The 21,113-nt window shown below is 39.6% G+C and overlaps 1 protein-coding gene across 3 annotated transcripts in view; it reads left to right on the top strand.

Annotated features, from left to right (window-relative positions):
* The first annotated feature begins 1,484 nt into the window (after positions 1–1,484).
* Positions 1,485–21,113, top strand: part of ROCK1 (Rho associated coiled-coil containing protein kinase 1) — an 84,341-nt gene continuing 64,712 nt past the window's right edge. Inside the window, exons 1-2 of one of the 3 annotated variants that reach the window (XM_061994658.1) lie at positions 1,485–1,648; positions 2,052–2,697. In XM_061994658.1, the coding sequence (XP_061850642.1) occupies positions 2,605–2,697 (93 nt within the window). In that variant the 5' untranslated portion in view covers positions 1,485–1,648; positions 2,052–2,604. Of the gene's footprint in view, positions 2,698–21,113 lie in introns of all 3 variants that reach the window. The other 2 variants (XM_061994659.1, XM_010198023.2) reach the window with 2 other exon arrangements.

The raw sequence follows: 21,113 nt of genomic DNA, 5'->3' as shown, positions 1-21,113 counted from the left end.
AAGTAAACACCAGTGTAAGATTGTTGTAGCATGTATTTTTGCTTTAACTGTACATACTTCTCATTAGAAAACAAAACCAAAGATGTAGGCAACTGCAGACAAGAAAAAACAAAACGTAGAATGCTGTTTCTTTTTTTCCTCTGGATAAAGCAAGACAGCAAGTCTTGAACATCCAAGACAGAATAGCTCAAATACCATAGTACTTGGCTATAGGTTATTTCTTTCTTAACCACGACTTTGCAAATAATTCATACTGGCAGGGATTTAGGTTTGCTGCTCCCCACTGTTCAGTAACCAGCGATTAACGATCTGATGTTCTCTACATAATTTTTGGTGGTCTTTGTAAAAATGTCACTGCCATTTCTGGAACTGCAGTGAAAGCCAAAGAACTGAGCCAGTGCAGCAGACTCTGATATTATTTGAAATCTTTACTGGAGTTTTCTTATGTGAAGAAATGGTACCTGCTGGAGTCTGAGAGTACGGCTTAAACTGCAAACAGCAAGACACGCTGCACAGGTTTATATGCTTAAAGCTGTATCTCTCTAGTCTCAGGTGTGCTACCCCACACATAGCTTTTGTCAGAACATGAACTGGAATGTTCTCAACTTCTGGCGTTGGGGAAGGTGGCTTCTCCTTCCCCAGGCACACAGAGTGGCTGTGGTTGGAAAGGGATTCTGGCGTCTGGTCAACTTCCACCTACAGTCAGCTGCTCGGGGCCATGTCCAGCGGCTTCTGAAAATCTCCAAGGATGGAGACTCCTGAAGCTCGCCGAGAGGGGTGACCCTTGCAGGCACCTGTCTCCCCCCAGCAGCGTGCAGAGGGCCGTGTTGTGTTTCGCGCTCGTCCGCCTGACGGCAGAGCCAGGCCCGCAGAGGAAGGAGCGGGCAGCTTCTAGACGCCTTCAGGGAGCCGGGGCAGGCGTATAGCGGGCAACGACCTCCCTCGGCAAATCACCGACCGCCACCGGCGATGCCCGCCCTGAACGGCAGCTTTCCCCAGCGGGAGGTCGGCCTGCCGGCTCCGCGCGTACCTCCGCCTGCGCGCAGCTCCCGCCGGAACCACCATGGGGGTGGCGGCAGGCAGAGACAGCAGGTACCAGGGGCACGCTGTGGTCCGTCGCCTGGCTGTCAGACGCGCCCCGCCCTCACCGGAGCCGCGGCCCTTTCCAGCAAGCCCCGGTCCCGCCGCGGCCGCTTGCCGCCCACTCGCTCCCGCCGTCCCGCCGCGGCGGCCCCTCCCGCCCTTTCCTTCACGGGCCCTGGCGGGCACGGCGCGCGCGCGCCCCCTCCGACGGCGGCGCGGCGGGTGAGAGGGGAGCGGTGGGGAGGCGGCCGGCCGCGCGCCCCCGCCTCGCGCGCATACCTTCTGCCACCGCTGCCTCTGCCTCCTCCTCCTCCTCCTCCCTGCCCGTACCGGAGCAGTTCCCTCCGCGCATGCGCCCTGCGCCTCAGTCACAGCCTTCCCCCCCTCCCCTGACTGTTCAAACAGGAAGGCGGACATGTTGGTGTCTTTCCCAGGTTTCCTTACAGCCGCCGCGGCCGGACTTTACGCTCTCCCCTCCCCTTAATCCACCTCCTTCCCTCCTCCCTCTCACGGTGCAACCTCGGGTCGGTTCTGAAGTGGTCCAGACTGTCGTCCCATACGTGAGGTGAAGGAACGCGGGTTGTTGGGGGGACACAACGGAGCCAGCGTTGGCAGTGGCGGGAGGCAACGAGGAGCTGCCGGCGGCCGCTCAGCGAAGAGGAGGAGAGGCGAAGAAAGATGCTATTGCCGTCGCTCTGCCGTTGAAGTGACTCGTCCCCGAGTTTCAGCAAGGGCCGGGGCGGCCTGTGCGCGCAGCTGGCAGCCCCGCGCTCTCTGCCCGCAGCACGCAGAGCACGGCGCGGCACAGCCGAGGGAGAGCGGCAGCCTCCCCTCCGGCGCGCCCCGGGCTCCCTCTCCCTGTGCCCGTGGAAGGACTAGCCCCACGGCGCCGGGAGGATTGACTTTCCTACTTTTATTAATTTTTTTTAATTCCTCTCATTTTTTTTGCCTTCTTGTTGTGACTGCAGGCTTAAAAGAAAAAAAAAAACAACTGTGGGTGTTTTTTCTTCTGGTTTTGCGGAAAGAAAGCTTCTTTTCGGAACCTGGCACCGACCCGCCGCCGCTCCCGCAGGTCGAGGAGGAGGAACCGCTACGCTGGCTCCCAGGGCGGCTTCCCCAGCTGGGAAAATGAGGTTGCCGAGACGCTGGGGCCCGAGTAGAGGAGGGAGGGAGAGGAAACCTGCTGCCGCAGAGCTGTGAGCTGCCCAGGAAAGTGCGTGCGTGCGCGCAGAAGAGGGGGGAGAAGCAGCCCCGTCCCCCCGGCAGCGAACTCTCCGTCGGTTTTCTCCCCCCTTGGCGGGGCAGCGTGGGGGACTCGCCTCAGAGACTTCTGTGATTGAAGGGATTTTGCAGGAAGCGCTCCTCCGCCTGGTATAGGCTGTGTGGTTTCTCTTTTGTGCTCGCTTGTTCCTGTTTTTTTTTTGGTGGTGTGGGTTGGTTTTTTTTGTATTTTTTTAACTTTTTCATTATTTTAAAATTTACTTTGCTCTGGAATAAGGAAAACATTTAATCTCCAGAAACATGTCGACGGGAGAAAGTTTTGAGTCTCGGTTCGAAAAAATCGACGTGACTTTAAAGGACCCCAAATCCGAAGTGAACGTGGACTGTCTGCTGGTGAGTAGGTAGCGCCGATGGGCCCCCCATGCCTTCTTCCCGAATTTCTTACCCTGTGGGACCGAATCTCTCACTCCCGGCTGAGTCACCACCCTGCTTAACACCGCACTAGTGTTTTGTTTACTCGGCGTTGAGCTGAGGATGCGTGAATGTCCCTGGGCAGGGAGAGCGGCTTTCGTGCCACGGAGGCGCTCGCCCAGTCCTGCCTTTGATTTGTCATCTCACTCCCTTCGTGCACCTTTCTTTTCTTCACCGGCTGTCCGAAGGAAGGGGCGATGGACGCTTTGTACCGTGGCTTAGTTCCAGAATGCCGGTCCTGTGCGTGGGCAGAAGACTGTAAATAGCGTTGATATACCAATCCCCCCTTTAACAGCTTTTCTGTTGTTTTTTGAGAGGGAAGTCCTCGTGTTTTGGTTAGGGACTGCAGCACTCACATCAGCCTGCTTAGCATAGATGTTTGCAAGTGCTGTAAAATAGTGACCTGTAAGATCAAAGATTAACCTCTAAGATTAATATACCTTTACAGATATAGAAGTAGTCACGACAGAGTTTTATAATGCATTTTAAACTAGTTGGTGTGCCAGGCCTAGGATAGAGGGGCTAGTTGCTTTTTGTGTCCCTGCTGGAAGATACCTGATACTTGAATGTATCTCTCCAGTGCTATCAGTGTTAGTTAGAATTGCATCTTAAGAAAGCAAACTTGAAAGAAACCTGTCTTGACATATAAACCAACATAATTTGATAGTTGCTTGACAGATGTGGATGATATTTTAGTTCTGATTATAAAAAGTACCTCAAGGAAGTGTTTACCAAATTCAGCCGATTTATTTGGGATGTAGCTGAGTATTTAGATGTGCCTGGAGATGCACTTAAATAGTAGCAAACTGTATTTTTGCTGTGTTGCTGAAGTGGATACTGTATTTTCTTTGTAGCAAGTGATAAAGTTCTTTAGTGCATTTTTTTTTTCTGGCTTTCTGCTGTCAGGAGAAGTAAATTGAGTTTGTCAGGGTATGAACTCTGACATTTGGTTTTTGGGGGGAGGAAAAGGAAACTTGCAGGTGGAGAAAGCTCTTAGTACTCATCTGCTGCATGACTCTTAGCAGAAGGTTCACTTGAGCGTAAGGTGATGGAGAGGTGTAAAGAATCTAATGAAAAAATCTGTACAAGTTCGTGATATTGTGTACTCTATTTAGCTTGTTACTGGTTTGTGAGCTTCTGAAGTGTTGACAGACCAAATCTACACTCATGAATAAAAGCAGAGCTTTGTGAATGTTGCTGCTGCAGTGGAAAATAGCACTGCCTTTTCCAGTTAACTTACTTATTTTGATGTAGTTTACTTATCTTTCATCTTAGAATCCAGCTAATGAGAGGAGCTCTCATGCTTAGGATATATGGTGTCCGTTTTGATAACTCAAGACTGCTGTCAAATCTGACATCTTTACACCTGACTTCTATTGATAAATGTCATGACTATAGGTCCAATCAAGAATCCAAGATTTTACCTTAACTGTGACTCAACTTGCTAGAATGTGCTTTAAAACTGGCCATACTATGGGGACCTTCCTACAGCGATAGTAAGGAGGTTGCAGGTATCAAACATGCAGTTGATATTATTTTTAGCTGTATTCTGTCACCTTTTAATCAGTTGAAGTACTCGTCTCTTTTCACTTAATTATGACTTGCAGCTAAGCTGCAGTCTGGGAATGAACTTGTTGGGATGCTTCCTGTAATGCTTGTATAATGTTATGCTAGAATATTATGGTTGCATCTCAGATCTTTAGACTGTCCTTTAAAGTGTCAATTTTCAGACAGCAGTAGGTTCTTGAGCTTTTTTCTGTAGGAAAAGTATCCTAAGTATCTTAACAGTTTCTGAAGAGTTACATTATTTTATACCAATTCTTAATGTGATGATTCACACTATGAGCATCATTCTTGGCCCAGGGTGCTATTTGTATATCAGATCTGTGGTGTAATCTATGTGGATAGATTTTTTTTTTTAAGGAAGAAATGCTTAGGTGTAGGTGTAATTGATCTGTACTTAAAATATCTTCCAAGATGAACATTCCATTCCCCTTCCCGTAGCCCCTGTTTAAAGATGGAAACTTGTCAGGTTCTAGGCCTAGTGCACCTAAAAAGAAAATAAATGTATGTCATTATGACTGGACTACATACATAAAAATTCCTTTGTTATAAAACCTTTAAAATCCAAAACTCTGTTTTCCTTTGATTAGAGTTGTGAATTGATGTTATTTATAATTACTTTCACTTTTCCTGAGCAAAGGTGTTAGTTGTATGTGTCTGAGTTGTAATGTATGAATGACTGATATGCAGACACTTTAAATTCAGCATCTGATATTCTATATGTGTTGGCTTAAAATGCTGGAATTTCTTTAGATTGAGGAAAAACGTGGTTTTTTTTTTTTTTTTTGGCTGCGTGAAAAAAAGTCTCAGCAGTGCCCTTGGTTTCTCCTAAGATTCTCTTCAGCTTTATTTCTGTTCTTACTCTTCTTCCCAATCAGTTTGTACTCCCTGTACATTAAAAGTCGGGCATAGAATTACCTTTAACGATGTAACGATTCATTTTGTTTTTATAAACATTGTAAGATAGGTTCTGTACGGTAGAAAGGCTGAATTTTATGTGAAGTGGGATGAAAACGCTAAGAAAAGAAGATGGGGGGGCGGGACTGTTACAAAGGAAGGCGTGTTACCGTTTCAGGAAGGTGTGGGAGAAGAGCGCTGACAACAGAGCAGGCGGAAAAGACACTGAGGACTAAATAACTTCAATTTACATGCTGCAGGAAGGAAATTCATAAAGCTGAGGTGCAGGAGAGAGATGTACTTATTTTTCCTGTGTTTTCTTTTGCAACTGTAATAAAAACAGAGTAAGAAAACTAAGTTGCAACTGTGTGTAACTAAATTTATTTGTTTCTTTGGGGCTTGCCTGTGCCTGGTTTAGTGCTAGGCTGGCAAATCACAGATAGGCTGTCTTTTTTGGTGAGTCACAAGGAAGCCAAAGCTCTTAAGTTCTGCGTGAAGCGTGTCACAGCGTAATGTAGTGGTTTTTCTCAACATATCAGGTACTAGGAGTCCTAAAAAGATCCAATAACATTGTTAGGTAGGTAGTCACACTCCAAGGTGTGCAATGATGAGATAGTGTTGGAATACCATAGGTGTGGTAAGTAGAGCCAAAGGCAATATAAGTAACCGGCTATTAACTTGAGCTTAGTGTCTCATTAATCATATTAAGCAGTCAGATATAGTATTCAATGAGCTTATTTCTGCAACAGTTTTGGAGTAAAACCAAATTTTTTACTCCTTTTCATTTCTTACTAAATCCTTGGGATTGATGGACTTTGAGTTTTTGGGTAATGGGGAGCAATGAGTGAATTAACAGATAGGGCACATCTTGATCTGAAGCTGCTTTTGCTTTTGATTAAAAGATAACTAGGAAGTTTTCATGAAAACTCACAAAGAGTCTTTTCATGTTTTATGTAGACACTTCAGTAACTCAGTTATTCAAGTCCTAGTCAATTACTTGAGTAGTTAATTTTTAAAAATTCAGGTTCTTGATAGTCTTAATCTTCAAAGGTGTCAAAAGTTTCACTCTTTTGGCAGTTTGGCTTCAAATTAACTGCCAGCAGTAAACGCTGCTTATGACAATTCTGTTTTCTCAAGAGGTTTCCATTTTTTTTTCACTAAAATTACACAGGTACAGCACATGATTCACTTGTTGGTTTTAGGTCCCTTTCATATTCAGCTGGATGAATTCATGTTCATCTGTCTCGCATAGGAAAAGATGAGATGATATCATCTTTGGGATTTGGAGTTCTAAATATCTATTGTCACTGTGTTGGATTTTTTTGTTTTATTTATTTTTTTTCTTCTGCTTAGCTTGTTAGAAAGCAGTTCTGAAGACTTTGTATAAAGAGATTTGGTAAAGATTTTTTTTTTTTTTTTTTTTTAAGTAAAGAGTGGAACTCAAAAGCATCTTTACTTCAGAAATTCTTATCTACCAAACCCACTGTTGAAAATTTGCCTTCGCTGAAACCACATTTACTATGCTTTTAGAATCTGAGTGCTCGAATCTGAGCTAGAGAAACCTGGTATCCAGGTAGCTTGCTTGCAAATGAAGCTCACACATTGAAAAATCAGAGTTTGAACATTTGCACCTTGTCAGCTTCAGGATGCTGTAAGTTGTCTGGAGGTGCTTCAAAGTAAAGGGAAATGTTTCCATGGAGCTATAGCCAATGGTGATGTTTTTACCATTCTTTAGGACAAGGACAAGGATTATGACAGCCACCAGTAACAGTACAGATTGGGTGTTGAATGGATTGAGAGCAGCCCTGCACAAAAGGACTTGGAAATATTTGGAGACATATCTGAATGTCTCTCTTCTGACAGAGAGAGACTTTTTACCAGGGTCTGCGGTGAGAAGACAAGGGGCAATGGCTTTAAACTGAAAGAGAATAGATTTAGATTGGACATGAGGAGGAAGTTTTTAAAGTGAGACTTGTGAGGCATTAGAAGAGGTGTTGTCCAGAGAGGTGGTAGATGCCCCATTTCTGGAAACATTCAAGGTCATTTTGGGCAGGGCTTTTAACAACCTCATCTTGTGAAAGGTGTCATTGCACATGGCTGTGGGGATTGGAACCAGATGATCATTAAAGATCTGTTCAAACCCAAACCATTCTGTGGTTCTCTTGTTAGATCTTAAGTAAGACTTCTGTCTGACTTGGAAATATAATTCTGTGTCTTCAAGTTGCCGTATCCACGCTTTATATGCAGAAATCTAACTGCAGGTTGATATTATGTGCTCATCACTAAGAATTATGAAATACATAGGTTGATGTGAAATTAATCATAAAAATATATTACTTGGTATGTTAGAGGTAAAATACAACTATAAGTTGGCTTTGGAAATGCAGTAACTTAATGGATTCTCATTTAAGATTGCACCTCTTGGAAGAGTTTTTTAATATTACATAAGCTTCTAGAAAGTTAAGAGTAGAGATAGTGGGACTGTCAAAATGTTAGCATTTTATTCACAACGTGTGGTAGGGTTTATACAAGAGTAACGGTTAACCTAGCCAGTTCTTCTGCTTATAAAACTGTATGGCTGTAGGAACATAATTGTTTCTTTTTTCTTGTGAAAGGTTTTAATCGAGAAGAATAATACAAAGTGAATGTTGACACTTTTCAACAAGAGGAATAAAAAACCTTACCAAAACCCTTTAGTTGATTATAAATGCTCTTATCAAGTAAAACTACTTGTAAACAATGTTCTCTTCCCTAGCAACCAAAGAGCATTTTATTTTTTTTGTTGGTGGCGGGAAGGAAGAAGGAAACACCTGGAATTTGGTTATTGGATAAATTGAAAATCAACCTGTTGGTCTGTAAATCTTTGACTTTGAGGACAATGATAACTTCAGTACTCACTCATTGAGAACCTAATATTTAGAAGCACTGTGAGCAGATGATATTGGTAGCTTCACAGTTGCTGTTAGCAGAATTACCTGGGGCACACTTTAGTACTACATAAAATTAAAGAGCTTTTTAGGTCTTTTGCCAAGACATACTCAACTGTTTCTCTTGATACAGGATGTTTATCTTGAATTTGAGAAGTCCCAAAACTTGTAGCTAAACTTCTGTATTTTTTTTTTTTTTTTGGTGGATGATGCTTGATGCTATTTATTGAAATGTCTTTGTCATCAAGAAATTGCAGTTCCAAATGGAGATGGAGATATGGGAAAAACTGAACTTCCTTCTTTGAGAACAAAACTAGAGAAGGTTGAAAACTCTTCTATCTCTGAGTTAATTTGTCCAGTCAGTCAAGCAGCAATAATGCCAGAAGGGTGATGAGACAACATTGGTAATACTGGAAGCACTATGCAGACAACACCCAGTTATAGCTCATTTAATACAAATGCAAATAATACAATTTTTTACCTTTCTCAGTCATCTCCTGAAGTAAACACCCTGATTAACAGTGCTTGAATGAGAGCTGAAACTGCATCTTCATGAAGAAAAATGGTTTTGAACTTTTCTTATACATAGCATTTTGCTCTTCTGAGATGATTGGATCTGCTGTAGTGTAACCTGTAGCCAGGTTTCTTCTTGGACCTTTTCGTATTGATGGATATCCAGACAACATCTACTGAGTGTAACATGCTGTGGTGTGTCTTTATTTACAGAAATCTAGAGACTGTCTAGACAAGCAGCCATTGCTTGGTCCAGTTACCTACCCATGTTGCTAGGGGAGAACCAGCACAGGACCAGTACCAGCTTCTAACTGCAGCACAGGTCAAAGTCTATTCTGATAGTCAAAATCTTGCAAGGGATTGGTTTTAACTCACTGAAAGATTGCCACTCCCTGTCAATATTTATACAATACAAACTGTCATAGGGACAGTACACAGTATCTCTTTATTAATAAGTCCTAATCTAAAAACAAATGCTGATTTCTTTATTTCAACTTTCCCTCTTAAACTTCTTATATGTGTTCACTTTTCTGTTTCTTTATTAAAGAGTTGAGAAATATCTGAAAGTTTTCTTAGTGTTTTTTCAGTTGCATGAAATTGATGTAAAGACTCAATTCTTAGAAACCCCTTGTTGGAAACACTATGCAAGATAAAACTTTATTTTGGGCTGCTGGTTGGAACTACCGAAATGAATTTCTAGCTTGTGTGTTTCTATTAGTTTTGCAAATATTGAGTAATTATGTCTTTTTTTTTTTTCCTCCTCTAAAAGGCTATATAGTATTCAAGTAGTGATGCAGTGTATTCAGATGTATTAAATTCGAAGGTATGAATATATTCAGAGGAAAACTGATACTTTCTAATAAAGGCTGCTGATGTTAGATATGTACATATAAAATGCATTCATGCAAGAGGGCTGTTTTCCTATGTAGTCACAGATTAGTATGAAAATACTATTTCTCTGGAGGCAGCAAATTAATAATGGCAAAAAAAAAAAAAGAGCCTTGACTAAATAAAATTAAGTATGTTGTCTGGAATGCACTTACCAAAGAAACGGAGGCCAGAATCATCTTCTGACATTTGGAGGTTTCAGCTAGAATTTTTTTCCCTTTTTTGTGGTTGGGGAAATTACATTTTCGAGGATATGGATATATAGAACTTGTGTTATAGCTGTGAGGGTTATTTCAAATGGGACAATGTGAAGGAAGGATGGTCATGGCATTCATCTCATACTGACTGGCCACTGATAGATGATGCTATGCTTACTATTCCAAGAAAATGGACACCTTGAAATATAAACAAGTTCTTTATTTTATGTCCATTTTTGATTAGAAGCTTCTAAAGAAAACTCAAAAATTTGTTTCTTCTCTCTAAATTTGTTACTTTGGAAGATAATTTGGAAATCTACCTTTTAAATATTTAATACTGTGTGTATAGTCCAAGTAATATTTAGTTTAGTACAAACAATCATTATTTCACAGAATCATTGAGGCTGAAAGGGACCTCTGGAGGTCATTGTTTTCTAACTTTGCCTTTTCTGGCAGAGCTACCTAGAGCAGGTATCCCAGGATGGCTTTTGAGTATCTCAAAGGTGTTAAATTTGAGTACCTCTCTGGGCAACCTGTAAGTTTCCTCTTCCCAGCAGCTCTTCATAGTGAGAATAAAATTCAGCAAGGCTAAAAAGTCATCAATACTCACTTTGCATTTATTTTCAGAGTTCTCAGTGTTTTGGTCGTATTAACTGGATGAGTAAACCTCTTTGTAGCTGAAATAATTTTCTGAAAGTCTTCTGCCACAGATCACCAGAGGAACTTTCTGCAGGGAGGCAATTGTAGATTTGAGATTTTAAGCGTAAGAGTTCATATCTGAGGAGGCAGTTGCTGTGATTTGGTAAGTTCATTAAGTTTAACTTGTGGCTGCACCTGAAACAGATTTTGTAAAATTTTTCTGTTGGAGTGTAAAAGAAGGAGTGACTTGCTCCGATGTCCAGTTTGCACTCCAGAGTGCCACTTCAGTTTTTTGTGATTCTGAACCTTGGCAGTATTGTGTTTTCACTTTATCTAGGTGTGACACCATTCTCCTGACAGGCCGTGAGGGAGGCCTGGTGAGACTTCGTTACTGGCATGGAAGTGTAGAAAACTTTTTGATACTGATGGGGCAGAAACCCATCTCTGAGACAGATGTGAAAAGAGAGGTGAGACTGCCAGTGGTATAAGCTAAGTGCAAAGTGTCAGTAAGCACTGTCTTTCTGGAGTGTGGATGAGAAAGTTCAGCATATTAATTCTATCACTGAAATCTAGGAGCACCTTTGACTACAAGTGTGGAGTGGCTCTCTGTTTAAGGTATTTAAGAGAGATGAAAACTTATCCATGTATGTGATGATAGAGGAGGATTGGATGGGGAAGACACTTCAGGGAGGAGTGAGACTGAAGGCAGTACGGTCAGTTTGTGCTGGTTATCCTTGTCCTGTGGCTTTTCAAAGATGCCAGGTTGTGCAGAACAGTACCAGGCAGGACATGAAGCCATAGCTGAAAATAGAAATTATACTGGTACCTTGCAATTTTGTCTTGATGTTGTGCACTGTTGTCAGTGTTAGAGGTGGAATCGTAGAATTTCTTCATGAGTCCTTCTTTGTTCTGAAATCATATTATACCAGTGTGTTATACTAATCTGTTCTTAGAAAGTAGCTTTGATTATAGGTACACAAAGAATCCTGTCAGTATTAAGCTGAGAGAATTTACTCTCCCTTTGCAAAGAGAAAAAGTTCTTTTGCCACTTCAATCTACTTAGCAGTTTGTTTATTGCTCTAATACATCTGTGAACTGCTGTCCTCCTCCTTAAACTCCAGTTACTACTAAGCTCATTGGCAATTGAGCTAACAGTTGCCAACATACCAGTGATACAGTTTGTGGTGGTCTTGGGACCTTTCAAACCTGCTACTACCTGCCATATACTCCTCTTGGAGGAATGCAAAGCGAAAAATGTTGCCAGCCAAACGGTAGACTTATTAGGACTTGAAGTTTTTGCTCTGATAGTATTGGCAACAATTGTCAGAGCTTTTGAAAGAGAGACTATTGTTGCCAATACTAGTAGAGCAAAGATGATGATGGAAATAAAATGCCCATTAGGACCTCCCGAGTGAAAGCTGAACTATTGATGTGACTGGGTGTTTTGTTGGGTTGATTATTTGCTTATGGGGGTTTGTATTTTTATCAGTACACTGAATTTGGAATTGGAGAGATCATGGAGGAGCTAGACTCTTTCTGTAGAGAATAGATTAGTGTGCTTCCTGGAAGGGCTTTTGTCTTCTCTTTTTTAAATACTCATGGCTATTTTTAGCCTTTCTCATACTCTGGCCTATGAGGTCTGGATGTAGCATGACCTTAAAGTGTTCGGAGATGCTTTTGGCTTGTGAAATCAGACAGATGGAGAAATCTTCAGAACTAGTCACAGTGTGGTTCCGAAACAAGCTGTGAAGACTCTTATTAGGAAGACTGTATGCAGGAAAATTCTGGGACTGTCTAAAGAATGGAGTTGTAACACAGAAGGTCTTGTATCAGCTAACTTGCACCCTCAGAGTTGTTCATTGATTCCACTTGGCAGATTGTGCTGGAGTAAGGAAAGGACTAAAAGAGTCTATCTTGCTTTTAATTCTGCATGAGTGTAAGATTAGAGGATTCTTTCAAGTTTTCTCCTACTGTTTCTTTTCTGTCCCAAGATGCCATCAGGTTCTCATAACAAAACTTTTGTCCTCCTTAATGTGATGCATACATAATGCTGTTTTCAATGGTAGTAGCGCAATCAAAGATTTTAAAGGAAAAATTAGAGTGTTATGATCCTGGTGCTGCTGGAGCTGCTTCAGTTCTAGGACTGCAACTGTAAATGATTCCTACGTAAACTTATACCTTCAGTACAATTCAATTTTGTCTAGCAGCAGAGAAGAGTTGGAATGGCTATGTTTGTCTTGACCTTAGCTTTTCTTTTGGTTATGACAACCTCTTTAACTCCTCTCAAAAAAGGGAGTCAGATCAACTTCACCTTAATATAAATAATAGTTTCTAGTATGGTTCCTGGGAAAGAAGAGTATTTAATTAAAAAAAAATCTCATGCAGTGATGGGTTAGCAAAGCTTTTGAATAATTACTTTCAGAAAATGATCTGATGTTTTCACAAAATAGATGAATTTTCTCAGAGGAGTTGGAATCAGCATAACCTTTTTAATAACAATGTAAAAAGACTCAATCTCTTGTTTTTTTTAACAAGTAGCTTGCAACTTTTTGCTAAAGCCTATGCTTAACATTAGATAATCCCCTGTATGTCTTGCTTGCCTTGCAATTGCATCATGATAAACAAATGGTTTTCAGGTATAATGAAGTGCAGCTTATCCATCCTAGAGCTTTAGTTTTACTAGTTATGCCTCTTCTTCTTTGTCTAGAAAAAATGAAAGCAGTGTTAACCAAAAGAGCTCATGCTGAAGTTGGGTGAGATACTTGTGTCCACAGCTCTGCAAAATACAAGAATGACTTAATTTTTTGATACAGGAAGAGGATGTCTGTTTTCAAGATGTCATGTTTTTCACTGTTCACATCAGTTAATTTCTGTTTCACTTCTACTGCAAAAGCAGTAGTCACGTTCTGATAGGAAGAAGAGTGACTAATTGGGCAGATGACAAAATTTTAACTCTGACTGGGTGCCAGATGCCCACCAAGTCATTCTATCACTTCCCTTCCTCAACTGGACAAGGGAGAAAGAAATATAGCAAAGGGGCTCAAGTTGAAGTAGGGACAGGGAAATCACTCAGTAATTATCATCATGGGCAAAACAGACTCAACTTAGGGACAAACAGTTTGATTTTTCTTAACGAATAACAGAGTAGTGAAGTGAGAAATATAAACAGAATCTTAAAACACGTCCCTTCTGCTACAGTTTTACCTCTGCTGAGCAACTTCTACTTTTCAAATATGTTAATCACAGAGGTGTTGCCTCAGTCACTAATTGGCTCAGTGTTGGTCAGTGTCAGGTGCGTCTTAGAGCCGAATGGCACTGGCCTTGTCAGATACAGGATAAGCTTCTGGCAGCTCTTTTTTTTTTTTTTTTTTTTTGAAAGAAGCTGCAACTGTAGCCCTTCACTACCAAAACCTGACCACACAAACCCACTACACAAAAGAAGTAATTTTGTCCGTAATGCCAATCCTGTCTGTTAGTGGACTCTTGAGTTTAAGAGTTAACTCATGCAGTGAGTATTTGCCTACCATAAATTACTCAATTCTTAACAGTTTTTAAAAAAGAACTGTTTGTCCATTTGACTTTGTTGTGGAAAGTCAATAATTGAATTTAAATAATTTCTCTTGTTTGAATACTAATCAAATCTCACCTGAAAAGACAGGAGTTGAGATCAAAGTTAGTGTGTCATATGTTATTCTCTTTTCTTCTTTGTAAATGAAATTGCAACAAATAGGGAGCGTCACTGCAGTGTCAGGTGGTGATATTGTCCTTTCCTGCTTGTGAGTATTCCTAACTGCAGAACACAAACCAGATTTTACATATGAAGTGGTAATAGGGCACAAGAACTCCACCAGAAATGCTTTTTGTGTAGAAAGAAGTCCTGTTTGTCTCTAAGTACAGGTTAGAGACAAATTAGATATTTGGAAAATGGTCAGAGAAAGGAAGATTATGATTGAAGATGAATTTGTTTGGCCTACGATGACTTAAGTCAGGGCTTGCTGATTTCTTCATGCTTTTTGTCAGACTTTATGATTTTCGATTTCCTGCATCTAACATAAGGAAGTACTCTTTTTTTTCTTTTTTTTTTTTTTTAAATTTTTCCCCCTCTTCTGCCTTGATTTGCAAGTTTGATGTGGAGGCAACCTACTCTTTGTAGTCATTTTAAGAGTTCGGAGAATTTCACTAGTAGTACCATAGTGTATTTGGAAAATAGATGTCAAACTTCATGCATATGTGCAGCAAATATCAATGACCAAAAAAAACCCTCCACAAGAAGACTTTTCAAACAAAGATGAAAGAAAAGTGTGAGTCTGTTTGTAACATACCAATGAAGACGGAGTGTTAAACTGTGCTATTTTAATATAAGCCATTGCTTTCGGATTCGGAAGTATTTTGAGTTGAGTTGTATTTTCATACGGATGTTCCCACAGATAAATAGGGGAACCTACTTTGTCTGAGTATAGACTACGACTGCAAGATACTGTCTTTAAGAAAATAAGTTTCTCTGTGTATTAGTGCATATTAGTACATGAGCTTAAAAATTACTTTGATTCAATATAAGTATATTTCCCTTTGTCTTTTTCTGGCTTTAGTTTCCAACCATCTGTGAAGTTCTTGAATCAGTCTGTGAACAATGTGATCGCAGCACTTCTAGTTAAGCACACTATAATTATATGTGCTATATGTACAAGTAGCTGTCTAAGTCCCATTTTCCGAGGTGACAGTATATTGGATACAATATCGGTGCTTGATGTTCATGTCATTTGCCTTGTAGCACCAATTCTACTCAGAATGAAAACAAAGAAACAGACCTAGGATCTTTAAATCTGGGGGTGAAGAAAAAAACAATAGGAAAAGCAGCTCTTGTAGAGTTAACTTTTTCTCCTGGGGGTGTTTAATACTTTTCAAGTGAAGATAAACTCTACCTAGAAGAAGGAAAAGAGAAGTTCCCAAAATGTAAACCAGCAAGTTCTAATGATTTAGACTATAAAAAAGCTCTTCTAAACTTGCAAAATGATTAGGAGCTAGTAGGAGTTTTTACAAACTCAGTAGATTTTGTCTCATGATTGCTTCATGTTGTTCAGTTAGTATGTAACCCTTCAAATTAAGAATTAGCATAGAATAAAATTTTCAGTAAATGGGATCTGAGTCTTTCATGAGTATGGCAATAATATAATAATTTGGATTGTGAAAGATTGTTGCCATATACAGTCAACTGTAGCCAAGCAACAGTTAGGTTTTACTGCATTAAGATATGCAGTTTATTTGGCAGAAAAAAACATGACCTCAAGTGCATGTATCAATATGCTTTCAAAAGATAACTGAAGTGGTTGATTGAATCTGATGTCTTTCTGATGATAATTCCTAAGAACTAAAAAAACCCCTCTGTACCATGCTCTCATTTCAAGCATTTTTAAAAACAGATTATTATCCTGTAATAAAACTTGAAGTACTAGAGATTCATTTTATATTTTCACTTTTACAATCAGATAAATGTTAGAATCATTGAATTGTTTTTGTTATAAAAGTTCTTTGAGTCTAACAACTAACCTAACGAAGCCCACCACTAAATTGTGTCCCTCAGGGCCTCATCTATGGGTCTTTTAAATATCTCCAGGGAGGAGGACTCCACCATTAACCTGGGCAGCCTGCTCCTGTGTTAATAACTTTTTCACTGAAAAAGTTCTTCCTAATATCCAATCTAAATCTCCCCTGGTTCAACTTGAGTCCATTTTGTCGTTTCCTATCACTAGTTACTTGGGAGAACAGACTGACCTCCACTTCACTACAACCTCCTTTCAGGTAGTTTTAGAGAGTGTTCATGTCTCCCCTCAACCTCCTCTTCTCCAGGCTAAACAACCCCGGTTCCCTCAGCTGCCCCTCATCAGACTTGTGCTCTAGATCCTTCACCAGCTTTGTTGCCTGTCTCTGGACATGCTCTAGCACCTCAGTGTCCTACTTGTAGTGAGGAGTCCAAAATTAAACACAATACTTGAGGTGTGGCCTCACCAGCATCCAGTACAGGGGCATAATTGCTTCCCTGGTGTTGCTGACCATGCTGTTTCTGATTTAGGATCATCTATAGCAACAATCCCCAGGTCAGTGTCCATCTAGAGTGAGGCCACAGTCTTGCTGCAACAGCATCTTGTCTGTTTTGTAAATCAGCATCTTATATAGGTACCGCCTTTGTGCTACAAACACAAGTACTTTTAAAATGTACCTTCCTTTTATGTTTTGGGTTTTTTGGGGTGAATGGACAGCTACTGTGATTAATAGCAGATGTATTAGATTAAATAAAAATACATCAGGAAAAATCAGTGGAGAGAGCAAATCAAATTCCAGCTCGTGCTTTTAGTCTTTTCTTGGTTGCAGTTATGTAAGTCTGTTGGCATCCTCCATTCACTTTTAAAGAAAGTAGCTGCTCCAATATCTGCTGTACCAAATGGACAAGCATTGTTACTGTGGTGTGGCAAGGAAAAGAGGTTAAATCAGGCTATCTTTTGCCATCATCTTTCTGTTTGTATTCCAGCTAATTCAGAATACAGTTCATACCTGACAGCACTGAAGATCTAAGCCGCATTTATCATGTCAGACGCTTAAAGGCAGGACATTCCTTTTTTACAGAAAGCAGCAAATTTATTCTGAGAATGGGATAAGAAATGTAAGCAATTATGTTGTCTTATTGGGTTTGCTGTTCTTAAATCTGGTTCTGCTATACTTATTAAAGGCTTTGGCATTTTGGTAGTTAAAAATGAAAATATGTTTTTGATATGCTCACAATACTAAACAGTGTTTGGAACCAGAGTAAGTCAGACTGTAGGATATTTAGATGATTTTTGTTTCTTAAGATTAGCCTTTACATAGAAACAGTATGTGACAATTTAGAACTACTCCACTCAACTCTTTTTCTGGATTTTCTTGCTTTTATCACCTGGGCAGCCATGAACTTCCACATTGATTTGTAGAAGGAATAACTTCTTTATTCATAGATGTGTTTGATTTGGTCTTAATCTTCTGTGTTTTTAGTTCCTTAAAGCAATATGTACAAAAAAGAGGTATAGTCAGTGATAATCAGGAGTGATATAGTTGTCTTTCAACCTCCATTCTCATTTATAAAAATTGTCTTTGAAATGAATCTGTTAAACTGGACTAAGTGTCATCCTGTCTTCCAGAGAATAAATGGATTAAGAGGTTTTTCAATGAGGAAAGATTATATGTAAGTGTTGATATTTGTCATGTCATGATTTTATTGATAGATACATAAAGGGACAAAATTGTTAAGAAAGTACCAGTTAACTTATCCTTAAACACAAATTACAAGGAGCCAGAAAGAAAGAAAGCTTTAGGTATTTAAACGTGATATGAACTTAAAGTTGAGCTACAGTGGTGAGAGAAGACAGATATTTTTTTAATTTCTCAGAGTCATACAATGTAGGATCTTGACTGAACTGAGGGCTTTTTGAGTGTTTTGCATGATAGTATTAGATGAAGTGCTGCATTGCTTGGCTTTTCTGAGGACTTTGTCTTAAGTGTAGAGCTTTATGTCATGAACTACTTGTAATTTTTCAAGTGCAAAAGTTGCAGTTTTTGGTCCTTATTTCTCCCAACAAGCAAACAATTTTAAAAATGTGAATCAAAGTAGAAGTGATAGCTTAGGTTTTTTGATTAAGAGTTGTTTGGTTGGGATGTGTAAGTGTATGTCTGGACATGTTCCTATGCGACCTGATCTAGGTGAACCTACTTCTGCAGGGGGATTAGACTAGATCTCTAAAGGTCCCTTCCAACTCCTACCATTCTATGATTCTGTGTGCACACACATGCATTTTGTGCTGTTACACCCTTTCAAGGCCAAGTGGTTGTTTTTCTCAATGTCTAAATCAAATTGCTTATCTGTAATTCAGTCTAGTTAACTTTAATAACAGTTTACTTCAATGCCAGTGCTTTTTGTTTGAAGACCAGAAGTCTCTGAGGCTAGTAAGTATGTTCAGTTATAAAATAACTGAATAAATAATGGTTGGTAACAAGTGTGTGTTTCCAAAATGACTGTTTACATGCATGTATTTATGTAGTTCTTCAGAAATCGTCTCTGTGATCTGGCAGGAACTTCTGGAAAGTAAAGTCTGGAAAGGATGTCTGATAAAAGTGTAACTCTGAATACTTGAGATGATACTGCTACTCTTTCTGTTCTGGAATATAACTTGTTGATATTTTGTAGTATTTAGAAATTGGAAACCTGCTTTACTAGATGTTTTATAAATACAGAGTTTAAGTAAACGAGAAGTAGCAGGTATGACTTGACCTGGCTGAACATAGCTTTTGAACCACTGGTTATATATACATGCTAGGTATCTTTGGTCCTTTAGTTCATGTAGATTTCCAAGAAAGTAGTGCTTTTTTATGGCTTTTGTTTTTTTTTTTTTCAGTTGGATGCTGGATAAATGCTTTCATAACACAAATGCAAGTCAAACATAGCCTTTCATTAGCTTTTGGTTTTTTTTTTAGAAAACATATTTGCATGAGTTGTGCTCTCTGCAAAACTAAAGGACAGGCACTCAAAATGGTCTGTGGGACAGAGTAACAGAAAAAGTAATGTTGTGCTCCAATTTGTTTAATGGCAGACTTTTATGGTATGACAAAAATATGACTCGCCCTCGTCTCCTGTAGAGATTAAGTTAATCAGCCCAAGCTCAGCCTTGCTCCCTTGTAAGGACAGGCAGGAGAGACTTTGACAAGATTCCATGGTAGTGGCAATGGTCCAGACAGCCCTGGCTCTCTTTCCTCTTAGGCTAAGATTTGTTTTCTCCCCTCTTCTGCATCCAAAAGAAAATCATGCCTTCAGAGGACATATATCAATCTTCTGCATCCACTTTGGATGGGGAATGTTTTTCTCAAGTTCTGAAGTGTTATGTAGGAGGAACGGTATTAGGAAAGAGCAGACTTACTCTTTCATACCAATGCAGCTAAAAAAGTTGCTGGAAGAGTTGTTTTTAAATTATTTCTCGGCATTTTAGTATTTTTCATCCTTATGATAGAGGTAGATAAGCTTGGTGAAAGTACTCAGTGTTCTAAAAGTTGAATACCACTACTTTATGAAGTTCTGCTGTCTGTGTCTCACACTTGAGCAACTGTATTGGAAATGCTGGGACATATTTTAGTATATGAAGTCAATGACTTCAGTTTTCCTGAAGCTGGAATCTTGTGGCCTGAAAGGAAGATAGAAAAACTTATTTGAATTTGAACTTGCAAGCCTAATAGATCACAGCATCTCTGGGCACTTTTGAAATTAAAGAGTGTGGGATCCTACTAATGAGTTTGAGACTTCTCTCTTTTAGACTTGAAATAATGAATTTGAAAGTCCCAGGTAAACTGATTTGTAGTGTTCCAGTGTTACATGTTATGAAATCCTTACTGATAATGATGGGAGAAGCTTGACATTGGAAAAAGTTTCCATGGACAGCTTTGGTTCTGTCATTTCAGTACGTGAATATGAAATCATGTTTTCATGTAGGTTTTTTACTTAGTATTTACACCTCTCTTTTTTTACATGCAGTCCAAAGCATTCAAGATGTCCGTCATGACTGTTGTAAAGTATCAGAAGGGGTAAAAAGACTGCTTAGAAGAGATTGATTTTGAATACTTGTGCTGGGTTTGGCTGGGAGTTTCTGGCAACTCTTTGTTTAAAGAAGCCACCCCTGGCCTAGGCAAAACCACTACTATACTGCTGAAGTATTTCTTGACCCAAAAGTTCTGTTTTAATGAAAGTGAATTTTTTCTTTTAATATGTGAAAAAGAAGTTCATGGGCTTTGGTAGGGTTTGCATAATGAAACTGCATAATGATGCACAAATTCTTAAGTAGTGTTAAGTTCTTGTTTAGTTGCATATTTCAAATGTCTGTTTGACGTGTGATTGCTTGTGATGGAATGTTTATTGCAGAAATGTGTAGCTAGAGCTCTGACAGGAGATTGCACAATCAGAGAAGCTTCTCAGAGTTGATACCCTGCTTCAGTTTTGCTCAACTTCCCCTTTTTATTTGCAAATTGTTGCATGTAATGCTGAAGACAGACCTATAGTTTTACAAATTATTATTTCCATTTTTACGAAGTGTTTTTAGTATAATTCTTTCATAACCTTCATTTTTGGACTTCTATCATGACTATTTACCTATTATTGAAATAGTGTTTTGACTTTGTTCTAGAGTTCTCAGGAAGAATTTCCATTTTGGCGATGGAGTAGGGGAGATTTTATGTAGTGTTTCCACAGTGCTGGAAAAAAATATGATGTTCTCACTTTCTCTTGGAAAGTTAATTGTCTACCCTCAGTTTAAAAAATGAAGTACTTACTTGTCTTTCAGTTTGTCTGTCCTCTGTCATCAGTTGCTGTTTTCTTTTCTGTGCACTAGATGGTATTACAAGTAATAAGAAGGATTTTTTGTTCTTCGATATAGGTTTTTGGAGAATCTTGCCTATATCATAGTTAATTGAGCTACTCTGATTTTCAGAGACTGAGTTAAGGCTACAGATAGAACTTGACTTTTTATAGTTTCATAGTTTATTGTTTATATCTGTAGTTAACACACAGTTTTGTTTTCAGCAAACGTAAGCCAGGTCAGGTGACAACAGATACTGTATGACCGATGAGATATTTTTGCTTTGTAGAAAACTTAAGATACCTTTTCACTTACTTATTGTGTTGCAAACTTTTCTGGTAATGTTATGT

The sequence above is a fragment of the Colius striatus genome, chromosome 4 (genome assembly GCF_028858725.1).
Source record: "Colius striatus isolate bColStr4 chromosome 4, bColStr4.1.hap1, whole genome shotgun sequence".
NCBI lineage: Eukaryota > Metazoa > Chordata > Aves > Coliiformes > Coliidae > Colius > Colius striatus.
Note: the sequence above shows the minus strand (reverse complement) of the source record. Positions and strands in the feature narration are given on the sequence as shown.